At 36.7% G+C, this 17,784-nt stretch overlaps 1 protein-coding gene across 1 annotated transcript in view; it reads right to left on the reverse strand.

Moving 5' to 3' along the window:
* Positions 1–1,770: 1,770 nt before the first annotated feature.
* FBXO3 (F-box protein 3) overlaps positions 1,771–17,784 on the reverse strand; it is a 30,845-nt gene continuing 14,831 nt past the window's right edge. Inside the window, exons 5-11 of the mRNA XM_032841051.1 lie at positions 16,146–16,350; positions 14,962–15,007; positions 11,643–11,727; positions 10,661–10,783; positions 9,195–9,310; positions 8,089–8,279; positions 1,771–2,968 (exon numbers count right to left, since the gene is read on the reverse strand). Of these exons, the coding sequence (XP_032696942.1) occupies positions 2,792–2,968; positions 8,089–8,279; positions 9,195–9,310; positions 10,661–10,783; positions 11,643–11,727; positions 14,962–15,007; positions 16,146–16,350 (943 nt within the window). The 3' untranslated portion in view covers positions 1,771–2,791. The remainder of the gene's footprint in view (positions 2,969–8,088; positions 8,280–9,194; positions 9,311–10,660; positions 10,784–11,642; positions 11,728–14,961; positions 15,008–16,145; positions 16,351–17,784) is intronic.

Here is a 17,784-nt window from a genome sequence, read left to right on the forward strand (position 1 = left end):
AGAGGATACTGCATCCGCTCAGTTTTGCCTTGGGGATATGTATGTTTGCAGATCATTTGCAAATCTTTATTGTCCATCCCTGACCGCTCTCAGTCTTCATATTCACACCCAACTGATTGCTGGAATCTGTATGGCCTACAGGCATCTTGAATTCAAAATATACCCAAATCTCATCTCCAGTGTCCAACTTTATTTCCTGCATTTTCTTTTGCATAAATGAAGCCAGAAACCTGGGAGTCACCTTTGATTTCTTCTACTTTTTCACATCTGATCACCAACTCCTACTTACTTTCTTTTGTAGATAACTGTTTCATCCTCTTTTCACTCTACTCCCACTGCTACTGCCCTAACTCAGACCTGTAAGCATGTCTTACTTGTGGAATTCCAAGTTCTTCCCAGCAGGTCTTTATGCTGCCGGTGTTAAATACCCCCCGCCCCCCTTCTCTATCCTCCTCATCACTGCTGGAGACCTGGTTGGTTTACCCCTCCAGCCCTATGTTTGATTTTACTTTCCATTTAATTTGTCCCTTTTCTCATTACCCTTCCTCATCCATCTATTTCTGGGATAGAATATGACTGTAGCTGCTATATTGCAACCACGAGGTAAACTTCTATGATTAAAGCCCTGTGCTAGGGATGGCAGAACAGAAATCTGGAAGGAATCTGGAATGAAGACACCACTGGGCCACTGTGTCAGTCCTCAGCTACCTACCTCTGGCTTTTCACAGAGAAAAATAACCCTTAGCTATTTGCTGCTGTTTAGGTATTGGTCTCATCCTAATTGATACATCAAGCTTTAGACAAAGAGTCAAAGATGGGTGGTGGTCTCACCTCAGAACCAGAAATGGCCTTTGCTCTACAAAAGGGTAGACTGGCCAACTGTCAGAGCCCTTCTATGTGTGAAAACACACTCTTGCTGATGAAATAACACTTGAGCGTGTTATCAACTAATCAATCACACCTTGGTATGAAGGACAGGTCATTCACTCAACATACTAAGACAATGTGAATTTAGATGAGAGGATATATAAGCCTGAAGTATTCTAAGGAACAAGAATTGAATGAGGTTGCAGGGAAGATTTGGGGAATCATGAGTACTCTGGGAACTGAGAGGAGAGATCAACCAGAAAAGACAAAGAAGCAAAAATGGCAAGGAATCCTGGGAATAGCTTTAACTTTCAATTTTAACTAGTTTTAAATTATTCTTTTATTGGGAAAGTTTATTTAAAAAAAATCAGTAGGTTGATTTTTTTTTTTTTTAAGGAGAGATAAGCATAATAGATTGATTTGGTAACCTGATGATAAAATTTTAAAACGCAGGAACTACTTACTCCATTTCAGAACATTCTGACATGTGCCAATAGGAAAGGGTCTTCATGGTGCCTGGGGGCAGCTGCTTAATCCTATATACACGTCTGTCTTCCTACAGTTTTCCCTACAAAAGAAACATTCTTCCGGCTCCTGGGTGGCTCAGTTGGTTGGGTGTCTGGCTTGGGCCCAGGTCATGATCCCAGGGTCCTGGGATGGAACCCTGTGAGCAGGGATGGCTCCCTGCTCAGCTAAATAAATAAGATCTTAAGAAAAAAAAAAAAAAAAAAAAAGTACTCTTGGGGAAAATGGAAGGTAGAGCATATGAAAGGATATAGTCAAAGCCAGGAAATACTCTGGAATGCCCTCTGGCAACAGAACAATAAATTTAGATTTCCTTTTTCATCCTGACAGCAAAGGCTGATTAGTATTAGTTTATGGAAAATAGGCAATTACACAAGATACAGGATCAGAACCAAAATTCGTTTTTAAAATGTGAGTTTTTGCCACTTGGAGGATTTCATTCCAAACTCTCAATTATATAATTACAAAAAAATCCATGTTTCAGGAAAACATACTTAATCTTAACATAAAATTCATGTCACTTATCACAAAGTTAGACAGTCAAGTGTATAAAGGAAAAACAAAACAGGAAGCAGTATTTACAAATTCAGACTACATAAGACATTGTGAAGACTCTTGTTAATAAACAACACAATACTTTTACACACTACATTTCAAAAATGATGCATCTGTGAACAGTATGATAAAGGTCATAGCGTTAAAAGACTTTAAATTAAATTCAAGGTTGTCATGTTGAAGATTTTAAATTAAATTCAAGGTTGGCAGAGTTGAAGACTAAATGCAAGGCCAAGGTCATAGTGATGAAGACTTTAAGTTCAAGGTTGTAGTGATGAAAATTTCAAATTCAAGGATAGATTGTCTAAGAAAGGACAAACAACTAGCATTCAAGCTATTTAGTTAGTTCCCTGTGAGTACAAAATATATAGGAATCACTCAATGGATTAGCCTAATTACAAATTATGTTCATTTCTAAATAAGTCACAACTGCAAGAAGTCTTTTCACAGAATCATTCATAGTTTCTCTCTCTCCTTGTGTAGATATTTCTGCTACCGTTTTCAATCCTTACTCAAAACAATTCCCTCCCATCTCCGTATTTGTAGAAGTATAAAATATTGTGAAACTAAGAAATGTCTCTTCTTTAGCTAGAGAAGTATTCTCCCTCTGACTGCTACAAGAGAGAGAAAGAAAAAAAGATTCCCATTTTCTCCTCTACCTCAAAACACAAAGCAAACCAAAACAATCCAATTCCTAACGTGCTGTCTCATAGAACCCAGGGCATGGAACAATATCTCATGCTAGTTTTCCTGCTATACGTGGAGAACAATTTAATTATTTACATTATTGGGAAATCTCTTTAACAACTGGATTCATGCCAGCGCTTCCATCAGGACGGCCTCCCTAAAAAAGGCGAGAGCAGCGGCGTCTGCGAATGGGCACGTCAAAGACTCTCCTCCGCCTCTCTTCCTCATCCTCCTCGTCAGACTCGTCCATGTCCGCCGAGTCATCGTCGTCCTCGTCTTCCTCCTCCTCCTCTTCCTCCTCTTCCATCTCTTCATACTCATCAGGACCCATCTCCTTGAAAGAGAAAACAATCTTTTGATAAGAACTTCCATCAGTTTTTTATACTTATTTTATACAAATTCTTTTATCTAGAATCTAAACAACAGGACATGCCAAATAGGAATTTTGAGAGTTGAACCGTGTATTTTCATAAATGAACATGCTGATGCAAGATTCTAGAATGTACATCCATAGAGCACATGTTTTAAAAGGCTCGAGGTGGTTTTAATGGTCAATTTCATTAATTTCATTAATACAGTACTTCTATTTTACATGACAGTTGATAATTTGTACAAGGCAGCCAACAGGCCATTTCCAACAACCCGAGATAAAATTTTACTGGATTTATTTTAGTGTATTAAGTAACAATTCTTTATTAATCTAAATGCTGACATAAAGAGGACTCAAAAATATTAATAAGGTATGACCTCTACTGGTTACTTTTATGTATTGTCAGAAGTCTAATAGACTTCTGTTGAACTCCTACTATGAAGACGCAGTATTTCAATTTAACCACCAGGGGCACTTTGAAATTAACTTGCTCAAGGCTCTCAGAAGAGGGCAGGCAACAAGGAGGCTGAACATGCAGTATCTGAACATCTCATGGAAACTTCACTTCCGCTTAAGCAGTGTCTCTAATGAAGTTTTGACTTACTCTGCTGTCAATTTTCCCCTCTCATACATTTGAAGACTTAATTGAGAGGAGTTGCTGTATTAGAGAGAGTTCTGAACAGCAAGGAGCACCTAGCTGGTATGTGGGAACTATTGGGAAACATGGGATGTGTCATCAGCAGTTCTTTTCCTGAGGCCTTTATGGCATCACATATCCAGCACTCACTACCGCTCCGATCTCATCTCTAACCACTCCCTCCCCCGGCCTCTGCACTCCAGCTACACTGGCCTCTTGCAGTTCCTCACACATGCCAAGCATTAGTATATTTATGTAACATCAGTGTTTCAGGGCCTTTGCACTTGCTGTTCTTTCACCTGGAACATTCTTCTGCCACATATATCCCCCTGGCTCCCTCTACTTCTTTCAAGTCTCAACTCTAATGTTGCTGAGGCCTATTCTTGACAGATCTTTATATTAGAACCCAACAGGACACTCCTTATATATCCTTTACTCTGATTTTTCTCCAGAGCACTTATTACTACTTGGTATAACCAGATATTTGCTATCCTTGTCTCTTCTAACTAGAATGTAAATTTCAAGGCAGAGATTTTTTTGTTTTTGTTAATTTCCTCAACTTTCTTCTTTTTTTTTTTTTATTGAGGTATAATTGACATACAACATTACACTCATTCGTTCCAGGTGTACAGCATAATGATTTGATATTCATATATATTACAAAATGATCACCACAGTAAGTCCAGTTAATATCCGTCACCGTACATAGTTACAGAATGTGTTTTTGTGATGAGAACTTTTAAGATTTATTCTCTTAGTAACTTTCAAATATGCAATGCAGTGTTTATTCACTAGCGTCAGTGTGCTGTATAGTATATCCCCCAAGGCAGACTCTGGCTGTATTGTTCACTGCGTCTTCCCCCGCACCTCGTTGGGACTCAATAAATACTTGCTGAGCAAGCAAATTAATTAATGTGGGAGAAAAAAAAAATTGTTCTTTAGGAGCTGTCAAAGGATTGTCACTTAGGATTTATTGTAACACTAATAACAACAACATTAACAACAATCAGAGAAAATATACATAAATATGACATGATATTCCATTCTTTTTATTGTTTGATTTTTTTTTTTAAATCTAGGGAATGAGGACTTTAAAATTCAGTAGAAGGTTCGAAAGGGGCAAGGGGGAGGCTTAGGAAATCCTAAAATGTTAAATTCAGGTAGTATGATCATTAGTCATCTTACTGAAGAAGAAAACAGAAAAAAGAAGTTAAAGAAGTCAGTGTGGCTGGAGGGAGACTGCTGATGATCTCAGATGAAAGTGTACATATAGAAGCAGCAGATGGAAAGAGGCACACACGGTAAGAATGGAATAAATAAGCAGCAGGAACCTGTGAACTGTCCAAAAGCAAACAACAAACCACCTAGAGCAAGAAAAGGCTAAAGACCAACCAAAAGTATATTTTGCAGTGACATTCAAAGTATAAAGCAAGAGGAAGTATCAAGTACAATAATTATCATACGGTTAGGGTACAAAAAAGGAGAACAATTCAGTTTCCATATCAAGAAAACGAATATTTCAACAGGAATGTTACAATACAAATACAACACCCCATACAAATACAATCCCCACTGCCTCTTTCATGTTGATTAGAAGTAAGTCCAGAATTCTCATTTCTTTGTATTGGTATCTCATGCTTGAGAGAAACATTTTCCATAAGGCAGGTCAAGATTTTATATGCTTATTTGTGGTTGGGAGGAAGTTAAAACTCCAAATAAGTAAGAACATAGTTAAGAGGGTTGAACATGTAATGAGTTTATTATTATAATTTAAAATTATAAATTTAAAAATTATAAACTTTAAAAAAAGAGTAAGTAAATACTATAAAATTTCTCAGTTTTAATTTCTAATATGATAAATATTGATATAACCCACATCAACAAGAGTTCTTTGGAGTCCTCAATAACTTTTAAAAGCTTAAGGGAGCCATGAGACTGAAAAGTTTGAGAACTGCTGTCCTATATTAAAGACTACTTTATACCTATCCTAACAAACATTAAAAACAATTCTCAACAGGATCAAGCTGACCCCATAGTAACTTAACTGTCAGCCCAAACAAACCTCAACATTCTTTACACTTTAGGTCAGGAATATTAGCAATTTTAGGATAAGAAATATTATCAAAGAGAGAGATTTCATAATAATAAAAGAAAGAACTTCATTAAAAAGACATAATTATTCTAAGCATATTTGCATATAATTATAGGGCTTCAAAACACATGAAGCATAGCTGATAAAATTAAAAAGAGAAATAGACAAAATTGTAATTGTGGCTGGAGATTTCAACAATCACTCTTCAGAGAACAAGGACCAAAAAAAAAAAAAAAAAAAAATTAATATATAGAAGACTTGAGAAACAGTCAACTAATTTGAACTTTCTTTATAGGCTAATATTCCCACAATTAGCAGAATATACATTCTTTTCAAATACACAGGAATTGTTACCAAGATAGACCATAATGCTGGGACATAAAACCTTTAAAAGGATTAAAATTACACATAGTGAGTTCTCTAACCATAATAAAATTAGAAATCAGTAAACAAAAGTTAACTGGAAAACCTCCAAATGTTTGAAAATTTAACACATTTCTAGAATAGTTACAGATCAAAATTAAATTACAAGGGAAATCCTGGAATATCTTGAATTAAATGTTAATGAAAACAACACATCAAAATTTATGAAACACAGCCAAAATAGTGCTTTAGAGAAAAGAAAGGCCTAAAATCAATAATCTAAAACTTCTACCCCAAGAAGCTAGTAAAAAAGCAAATAAATCCCAAAGTAGGAGGAGAGAAATAAAGAAAACTTCAGAAATCCATGAAATAGAAAATGAGCAAACAATAGAGAAAACCAGTGAAACCCAAAGTTGTTCTTTCAAATGACTAACAAAAGAGATAACCCCTTAGGTAAACTCATCAACAGAAGATGTAAATTACCATTATTAGGAGCAAAAAAAGGATATGTGACTATAGTTCTTGCAGCCATTAAAAGGATATCAAGGGACTATTATAATTTTATGCCAATAATTCAACATTTAGACAAATGGACAAATTCTTTGAAAGACACAAATGACCAAAAGTGAAATAAGAAGTAGGAGATATATGAAAGAAATTAAACCCCTATTTCAAAGTTTCTCACAGAGAACTCTAGCCCCAGATGGCTTCACTAATGAGCTGGATCGAACATTCATTCATGGATGATACCAATCTCAGACAGAAACTGGACTAGTCAAAAACAAGAGACTGTTACAAGAAGTAACAAATTTCTGGTACTAGAAATATACAGTAGAGAGCATTCCTGCACTGGGAGGAAAGCTAAACTTCACTTCCAAACCCAGAGGGTAGATCCTATTCACCGGATATGCAAGCATTACGGCCTAAAGTCTCATATCATCCTTCTCTTTTCAAACTGGGGTTGGGAATGTATCAGCTCTGGGTCAGACTAATCCTATGTCCATCTTCCCAGGAGCCAGAGGGCCCTTTCTGAACACTCAACACCTACCACTCTGTCATATTCTGGGTATATGAGTCATATTTTATTCCTATTGTATAGTTGGGGCCTCATGATTCTCTTCATTCGTTTTATAATCTGTAAGATTGGGGTACTGCCATTATCATAAGTAGTCCTAAAAGTGAGATTTAAAAATTATACCGAGTTGACTTAGGAAATGATCCCAAAGAGAGAGGACTACAGAGGATTTAACGGGTAGACTTGCACTTTTAGTAGTCTCTCTCTACGATAATTGTATTATTTTATAAAATTGGTATTTTTAGCAAAAACACTACAAGAAATTGCTTTTCTAATCTTAATGAAATTAAATAAAGCCTATTCTAACTGGTCTAGTGTGGCGTTTCTTATTACGCCACAGAACTTTTTTTTGAAATGGTGGAAAAGAGGCTGAACCTTTAAAACCAGGAACCTCTCTACATGATACTATGATGGCGGATACGTCTCATTATATGCTTGTCCAAACCCAAAAAACGTACAACACCAAGAGTGAACTCTAATGTAGACTATGGACTTGGGGGGATTATGATATTCCAATGTAGGTTTAACAAAAATACCATGAGACTGGTGGGAGACTGATGTTGAGGACGTCTGTGCGTGCATGGGGGTGGGGGGTATTTGGAAAATTTCTGTACCTTCTGCTCAATTATCTGTGAATCGAAAACTGCTCAAAAGAAAAATGACATTAAAAACAAAAAAACAAACAAAAAACAGCTAAGCAGAGTAGAGTTACTCTGACTGAAGCGTATGGAGTCTAGCTTACTTATTATCCACCACCCCCACATATTCACATGGCCCCCCACGATATTTCCTCCGAATCTCTAGGGTTCTCTGGAACACCATTTATACACCATTTGTCTGGCTAATCAACAAAATCCCTCTGTGGAGTTAATTCTACAAAGTCATGGAAATCAGTCCCAGAGGAAAGTTTAACTCACCAATCGGGCTATAGACACCCTGAATGTTGGACAAGCCATATGGAATCGGGGAATAGCAACATTAAAGATCTTGTCTTTAAAGTAAAGAAAATGGAAGGTATAATATCCTTCCATATATCCTGATGTTGTAGAAAATGTGGTACAACTTGTATATTCATATACCCGACCTGGGCTGATGATTGGAAATTCACCTGCAGAGAAAACAGTAATAAGAAACCGAAGTATAAAATTCAGTGCTTCATTACAGCAAATAAGATATGTCCTCTATGAGATTATGTAACCTATGTTAAAGTAAATGCACAATTAGGAAAAAAGATCTAAACTGTCCCAATAATCAAAATCATGTAAAAAGCTGACGGTCAATGACAATCAGAACTAATGATGATTGAAATCCACAAATAAGAACCTGTGCTACTGATTTTAACATTTCCCCCAAATTTCAAAAAGATGATCAATATGAAATTTATTTTCTCTTTCTGCCCTATTATTCCTGGTAACTCTATAGAACATGGTTATCCAACTTAAAAAGGAAGACAAACTTAAGAAACAAGGAACTCAAGTGATCCACAGAATGAAAAATCAACCCCTGAATGTAGGTTTGCTATAATTTTAGAGAAGTTCATGTTTGCTATAATTTTAGAGAAGTTCATGTTTAAGGTAGCAAACTAATAGAATAATGATCGTTACACATTATATTTATGAAGCAAAGAATGGGAGTTACAAGAAGCCCAGAATCTATGATATCTTTCACACTGTAAACACAACTATTAACAGATACAGTCTTGGAGCACCTGTGTGGCTCGTCAGTTAAGTGTCCAACTCATGATTTTGACTCGGGTCATGATCTCATGAGTGGTGAAATTGAGCCCGTGCTGGGCTCCAGGCTTAGAGGGGCGTCTGCTTGAGATTCTTTCTCTCCCTCTCCTTCTACCCCTCCCCCCACTCATTCTGTGTGTGTGTGTCTCTCTCTCTCATAAATAAATAGATATTAAAAAAAAATAGTCTTATCCACTAACTACATCATGCCTTTTCCAAGCTGTATATCACATATATGCTCGTCTTACAGGTAACTGATCTGTAAAGCAAATCCTGAGTTACATACATACCAACTACTCCAGGTCCTTGAACTTCTTCTACATCACCTTTAGCATTTGTTATTCTCCAGTAGCGACTGTCCAACTGACAAGCCTTCTCAGGAAGTGCATCCTTTGACATTTCAATCCTGGAGAAGGGAATGGTGTGGAGACACACAAATCTGGCCTGATTTGGTTTCTCTTGCTTAAGAGGTATACTACTTAGACTGACATCTGTGTTAACCATCTATCTCTGTAAGTTCTCAAAGACAGGGACCTGATTAGCTTGGCTCTCCCACAGAAATGCCTTTACTCAATTTGCACACTTGACTTGCCGTGAGAATCAACAATGGGGACATAAAAATTTATGAACACATTGGTGGTGATAATTTTCTGCTTTTCAAGTAAAGATCAATGTACAAAATGCTTTCCAGAATAAAGTGCAATAAAAAATTCTGATTTTCTTTAAAAATTTGTTATTAAAAAATGAGACTGAACACATTTTCCTTTTTTCCTTAACTTCTAGAAAGCTCAAAGGAAAATGTCACCAAACAGTTAGTAGGATTACATTTTGACTCTTTCCCAGTACTATTGTTTCCCCCCTTTCTCTAGGAATCTGCTGTCTCTTATCTTCATTTGGAGTACCCTATAAGCAAGGGTCAGTGTTACTATTCTAAGCATGTTTCAATCTTAGACAGGATCTGAGTTAAACAATTACAATAACAAGCATCTGTACATGTGTAACTGAACCTATCAAAGGCTGCACATAATACCAAAATCCTAGGATGCTCCCCGGTTAGAATACAGAGCAAAAAAATTCCAGTATGTATATACACATGTATGTGTATTTTTAAAATATCTGTAATATATCATAAATTATATAAAAATACATCTAAAAACAGAGTATCCTTAATATTTTAAAGCAGTGAGTTATCTTTATGTCACAGCACAAAGTACATCTAATTAAAGTGAATTTAGTGTTTGTTTTTTATTTAACCAAATCCAATGCTTAACACCATGCCTGATATACAGGCAGCACCTGATAAATATTTATTAGTGTTTTAATCAATATAGGCAGCCTCAGTGAAATTTAAAATGCACAGCTTTATCTTGAACAATTTGACAGCTTCTCCACTTGATCTTAGCCAAAAGGCCAAGAAGCGATTTGATAGCTTCTAAATGCAACTCTCAGAGTGAGCTTTCGTGAGGATTATAACTTAGTGTCTACCTCACTGGCACAATTCTTTAAACATAGAACTTTTGCATGAAATAACTTAAGTAACTTGGAGGTTACTGTAAACTCAAGGTACTGGATTACACTAGATTATAAAATTATACTTTATAAAATGATATATTATTATACTAGGTTATAAAAAAGTTTGTTATCCACCTTCTTCCACACCTCAGCAAAAGGCTGTCTTTCAAAATGTGTCTGATGGGCCAGGTCAAAGGGGGCAATAACAACATATTCACAGGCTGCACCCCATTTTGTCTCTCACCTGATTCGGTATGTGAAGAAGTAGTGGGGTGGGTGGACAGAGCTGAGTTCTGGCAGAAACGATGTAGAAACTGAAACGGTTATGTCCCCAGTTGTTGCCACGCACTCTGGATCATGAACATACCTAGATAATTTTAAAACATTAAACATTTTTTAATCAACTAACTTCAAGTCCATAGGATAAAAGATTTTTTAAGATACAATGCCAAATAGCTTATATTTTACCTTACGATCAAAAATTTAAAACATATCTGGGAACTTAAATGGGAATTTAAAGGTAAAGTCCTGTGAAGCTTAGAAGAAAATTATAAATTACAAGGTAACGAGAAAACTTTGAAGACTTCAGATCAGTAATGATAGCATCAAGGCTCAATAATCAGTGGTTCCAATAATGATTCAGCAATTACACTGGAAACTAAAAAGAGCTTAAGTCAGTTTTCAGAGCCAGGAAACTTTTGGGATATCTGAAAACCCTATCAACGGTGGCTCTGACAATAAGATGTGCTGGTATGTTATTCTGGAGACCTCTAATTTATAATTAATCTATCATTTCTGCCAGTCAGGCTACTGTGAACCAATATCACCTGCAGTACTATCTATAATACCTGGATGTTTCATTTATAGAAGATAAATAATATTTGCCCTGAGTTAATGGTTACTGACTTGCTATTCATGATAAATCCATTAACTGGCAAATAGCCTGTTTCCAACCCCCCAAAAGAAACTATGTATAAAAAGAAACTATAACATAAAGCCATAACTTCAAAATCAAAATCAGTTTTTCCTCTGGATCCTTCAAGATAAGAAAAATATTGGCTATTCAAGTATTTGAATGTGGCTTTGAAGTGGGACTAACACAGTGGCACTTAAGATAATGAGAGGTTCTGTTATTTATCTTCTTTGAAACTTCATCTCAAGACATGTAACTAATGGTATTTTCTGACTTACAATCATTTTAATTCAAAAAGTCCTGAGGGAAATACCTGAAAATTTGGTCTCTGATAATTGGGAAGCCACCGGATACAACATTGTTGACATAAGAAGTAAACCAGTCGGTAAAAGTAGCACCTATAAACCAGGAAGGGGTGGGGAGGAAGAAAAGGACAATAATTTTTATAAAATCTATAAAAGAAACAATGACAATTCCTCTATGCTTAAGATACAAGATCAAAAGTAGAAACACTTAAAATTCTATGGCCAATTTCTGTTCTCAGTTCTATCCATCACACTCCCAAATGCCTTGCTAGGGAACCCTCCATCTACCTTTTCAAGCTACTTTTTACACTTATAATTAAATAATAGATTTTTAAAATTTATTTTGTGCTGGTACAAGAATGAAAAGCCTTCTTCTGTCTATAGTTTCTAGAGCATACGGAACAAAGGAGATACAGATACAGCTATGTCTAGGAAGAAACTACAGGAAAAATATCAACGCCATCCTCAGATGATCAAGGTATATACCCTTGGCCCAGGTACCTCCTGACTCATGCACAAAATTCTGGCAAAAGCCAGGCTCAGTCCGGGCATCTAACAGGGGTACGGCACTGTACAGTTCTGTGTATCAGAACAATCCCAAACTAGTCTAGTTGCACCCTACAGATTCAAATGCACAGTGGTCCTCTATATTCTCAGTGACCAGCTCAAAGTCCAGTCCAGACCTGACCACACATCCGTCCATGCTCTAGTGAGTGGATCAATGACAAGTATTTATGTGAATTATGTTTGCCCCTTCTAGGTAATATAATGGAACTTTCTCAAACCCCACATCTATTGTTAATACAACTCAGTGCCCAGCACTATCAGTCCCTGAATCAATGTTTTTTCAGTGCATTTTTCTGTAATCTTGTTTCTATTAACACAGTTCTCACACTCTGCCATGGAGCTGAACACTGGAGCTAAATTTACAGTATTTACTTACTCTTCTATTTAGGGAATAATAGAAGATACAGTTTAAGGGTTTATAGCTTTAAAATTTTAAAGGCATCAGCTGAGAGGAGGTAAACTGCAATATCTGGCTCTTTTCTCGACATCTACTAATGAATGGCCAATTCCAACCCTTTCATTATTGAATGTTCTATTCAAATGATCACCTACCATCTATCCACTCTGAATAAGATACTAAGGAGGCACATGAATAAGGTCATTAAAATTCAAAGAAGCTACAATTGTGTTTTTAGAACTAGTGATTTCCCTGTAAAGTTTAAAACATCACTTTGTCTATTTCATGGGAAAAAATGTTACAGTAAAAAAAAAAAAAACACCACAAATTTTTCATGGTTTACATAAAAATGAAATTGGCATGGTATATTTTAAGGTACCTTAATTTATAATAATACACATCCAAGTGTGTTCTTTAGAATGAGGACAGTCTTTTCTATGCAGTCTTTACAACTCAACTTACCTGAACACAGATTCTAGTTTTTTTTCAAGTATCTACTAATAATTCATTGAACACCAGGAGTTTCCATTTTGGGTTTTACCAGAAATTCCAAGAGCATCAAACTTTGTTGAATCAAGATGCAATTTACACATTTCTAGGTAGTTTACCTTTTAAAGTAAGCCTGTATCTTGGTTTGTCTTTGGTAGCACTGGGATTTTATCAAGGCAGCTTAAAGGAAGCTTTAAGCTTTCTTGTCTTTCCTCCCAGCACTCATATCCCATCTCATCTCTCCTCCCTCAGTGCATCTCAAATCTTCTGCTTTGCTTTCTTATTCCAGGCAAAATTCCAGCTATCAGAATAGTAGTCATCAGATCTTAGAACTCTGCTGTAGTGGTGGGGACTTTCATACCATCTCACACCAGCACCAAACCAAGAGTGAGCAACTCCCAGAGCTTAGCGGGCACTTACCTAAGAGCTCAGGCAGCCTTTAGTCTGTACATTAGTAGCAACACTGTTCTAGAGCCGTGGTGATCATCTCTGAAGGTCTATGCTATGCAAAGATGCCAAAGAGGGCAGTGAGCAGGGGCAGAAGCCCAAGGGGGCACTTAACTTGGAAACCATACACCAACACAAATCAGGGGGAGCTAAAAGCTAGTGGCTAAGTTAAACAGCTTTCTATAGGGTGCCTGGGTGGCTTAGTTGGTTAAGCAACTGCCTTGGCCTCATGTCATGATCCTGGAGTCCCAGGATCAAGTTCCTCATCAGGCTCCCTGCTCAACAGGGAGTCTGCTTCTCTCTCTGACTCTCTAATGCTCTCTCTCCCTCTCTCTCAAAAAAATAAACAAAAATCTTAAAAAAAAAAACAACAAAAAACCCAGCTTTCTATAACTTTGTACATAGGGAGAATTTCCTGGTGTTGTGAAATATACCATAAACCTGGAATGTGTCACAATATGGAAAAAATGGAGACTAATATTCTGTTCAAGGTTCCAATTAGGAGATATAATTAGGGGTGCCTGGGTGGCTCAGTGGGTTAAGCCTCTGCTTCAGCTCAGGTCATGATCTCAGGGTCCTGGGATCCAGCCTGCATAGGGCTCTCTGCTCAGCAGGGAGCCTGCTTCCCCCTTTCTCTCTGCCTGCCTCTCTGCCTCCTTGTGATCTCTCTGTCAAATAAATAAAATCTTAAAAAAAAACAAAGGAGATGTAATTAAGTGCAAACACCTCAGCCTACAAGGCCCCTTTGCTATGAATATATAGGGATGTTTAATGTGTGCCTTTGAAAACAGAATGGATAGTCAGGAAGCATCTCCTCAGCAAAACCTAAGCAAAACAGGACTGGATGAACAGCAGAGGGTTCAGGAACAGCTCCCTGGATAAGCTGTAACTGCATACAATCTGGACCGTTCTCAAACTCCTATGAGAAATACCTCTGAAGTTCAAGAAAAAAGAGTTGTGCCAAAGAGGTCACGGAGCCCAGTTTATACTCGTCTCTGAAGATTGCTGTTCTGAGATCTCTAGTGTGATTTATCAGTATTTTCCCATAATGGGCACCACAAACTTTATAGATATAAAGTGTTTTAATCTGTCTCCAATTAGCTATTAACATGATGGATGGAAAATTCACGTATGTGTAAGGTAACTATATACATACTCACAGTAATTCCATTCATTTCCCTGTTCTACAGCAGAGTCCTAAGAGCACACGATTATATAGGCCATGGGTTTTTTCCAGGTAGAAAACAAATTTCCACAAAGTACAAGGGCGATTCAAATCAGAGCCTAGATACGTACTTTATAAACCAGCAAGCTTTAAGAAAGACAAGTTTAAACTGCCAGCTGATCAAGTAACTGCAAAGTTTTTACCTATTTAATTTTTTTGACCAGGAAGAAGAAAGGAAAAGGAAGACCGTTTTTTCTCCTACCTATGATAAACATGTCAATAGCAGCTGGATTCCGAGCCATTTGGTCCTAGGTGAGAAAAAGAATATCATAATAGAGAAAAAGACATTTTACTTACTTTCTCATTGTTCATTATCTGTATCTTTCCCTGGAGACAAGGCAGAATAGACAAAAATAACAAGTGTTCTAAATAACACTCGGACATTACTCATACTTTTCAGTTCTTGCTCTTACAATTTCTATATTTAGGTCCTTTCTAGAAAGTCTTTAGAAGAGTGCCAGGCACTTCTCAGTAACAGTTAAAACACTTGTGTACTGCCATTACTGTTACAGCGAACTAAAAAATTACCCTTTAAGTTAGGAAGTTACGGTAAGAAGATATACAGCCTATTAAGAAAGGACTTTAGACTCAGAGTCAAGAGACCTGAACAATTCTAGGTTGGTCACTTCTCTCAGTAAATGGAGGGACCAACCCAACATCTACAACCTTACAGAGGTATCAAGTCAAAAATGAGATAAAATACACAAAAACACTTAGGGAAAAAAATAAAACTATGAAAGCTCTTTAAATATTTTCAATGTTACATGGAGTCCCATGTCTCAGGTATCTATGACTTTCAATTTCAAATTCCTCTTTTAAGTTAAAAGTTCACATTTTGGGAAAAATGAAGCCCAAAGATCTACAACTGAGAAATTACAAAGAATCGAAAAAATAAGAAGGAAACTAAATACATATTCTGTGATCATATTTAAATTGTAACAAAAGCCTCCTAAAAAAAGGATCCATACTTTTCCACAACTCAACTATCTAATGAAGAGTTTAAAAAGTTTCTATTACACTCAGGACTTGAGTCAAATGACGTTCAAAAGCTAAATTTTTTGTTAGAAATTCAGTCAGAAATGTGTATCATAATTACTTCAGCAAATCCCATTACTTTTTCTAAAATTTAAACTGCCTTAACACATATCGCTGCCATCCCTGTGTGTGTGTAATGGTTTGTTGTTTGTCCATGGGTAAGATTTTCCTTTGGCGTTCTTTCATGTCAGAATATTATGGCCGAATATTAGCCCTTTAATTAGATGGGTCTATAATGAAATTGTAGAATGCTCTATACCCATTCTACAGCCCTGAAAACTCTTAGTGCACACATATATACACTCATCAGAACACATCTGACAGCCGCATTTAAACAGACTTCCTACTTACTGGACACTGGTAGAAAACTTCATTTTTGTTTCGGCCCTCTGCAGCTTCCACTGCTATGTACTGACTCAGACCAGTATGTATGCAAAAAGTTAACGGGAGACAGTACTTCAGTCCCTGTCTCTGCTGGAAGCCTCCAGCAGCTGTATCGACATCTAACAAATCCTCTGAACGATAGTGGTTGGACAGCGCCATACTCCCCAACAACCTGAGAGCACAGACAAAACTTTAATCAATTCCCGTGCCAAACAAACAGCTGGGCTTCATTGTTTTTGATGGATTTCCTAGACAGCTTTGTAAGAACTGATTAACATGTCAATCGCCAAAAACATTACAATTTTTTTACATTCAAACTCTTGAGTGGAAAGATTCTGATTTAAATGAAAAGCCTGAATGTCTAAAATGCCTAAAAAGCCTTTTTAAAAGAAAAATAGTTTTATTGCTTTTAAGACTATCTTGCCGTGATATACTGATTTGCTAGTGTTTTGCTATATATGCACGTGTGACTATTTTAAAGTTTAAAGGGGTAAAACTCTGATACCTTTATCTTGATACAACTTTCAGCTTACCCTGCCCTCCCAGACAGTATCAATGTAAATAAATCTAAACCTTGCCCAGATTTCCATAAACTTGGGATGCATGGGGTCTAAACTAATCTCACTGTATATACATGAGAACGAGGTACTGGTCCTTGATGGAAGAAATCCTAGATAGGAGTCCTATCCTAAAGTCTCACAGTGTGGACCGTGGGTAGACATAAATCCCGCATAGAAATTATGACCTGTTTGTCCTGTCAATTCCGGGCAACTATTTTAATAAAGTTCTCTCTTATTTGCTCTTGAAATATGACAATTTTTCAATTTTTGTCAAGTTTCAGTTCAATAGGGAAAAAAGGCTAGAAAAAAACAGCCAGTAATTTCAGCTTATTTAGTCCAAACTGCCCAATATTTGATTTCTGCATACAATCTTAAAATCTCAGTATGATCACCCTGTATTCCCTCAACCCTGATTTAAGTGGTGAACAGGGCCTCATTGGATTCCTCACAACAAAGAGACACCATGTTCCATTAAGAACAACACAAAGTTCTCCGTAAGTTCTTACGAACATTTGATAAGTGCAACGTCTCTGAAATAGCTCAATTTCATAAAAGAACAAAAGGAGTAGGTCCAAAGTATATAGCTTTTAACACTGCGAATAAATCTGACAGCTACTGCATGTCTGCTTTTACCAAAAGGTTCCACAATGAATACTTCCTCTTAAAAATAGGCCACTCAATTACAATTACTATTTGCCTGAATAGGACAAAACTCTATGTTCTTTAGTGTATACAGCTCTGAATAAATTATTGCTTTTTATATGTATGGTACACAGAATTTACATCAAGCTCTCCAAAACAATTACGTGGCCTATAATAGGATAAAGACCTCAAGGGTTCTGAAGAGTTTTAGTGAAAATATACTTGCACACACATCCACCCTATGTACCACAGCACCCACCCCAACCCCAACCGCAACCAGACTTCATTTTAAGTATAAGGATGCATTGACAGAAACGTGTTGTTATGAGATACTTATTTGGGGAAAATAAAATTCAAGCAACAGATTCTGTCTTTTGGATGCTTACAAGGAAGAAGAGGGAATT

This window comes from Lontra canadensis, unplaced genomic scaffold (assembly GCF_010015895.1).
Source record: "Lontra canadensis isolate GAN:19392208 unplaced genomic scaffold, GSC_riverotter_1.0 scaffold118, whole genome shotgun sequence".
NCBI classification, from domain to species: domain Eukaryota; kingdom Metazoa; phylum Chordata; class Mammalia; order Carnivora; family Mustelidae; genus Lontra; species Lontra canadensis.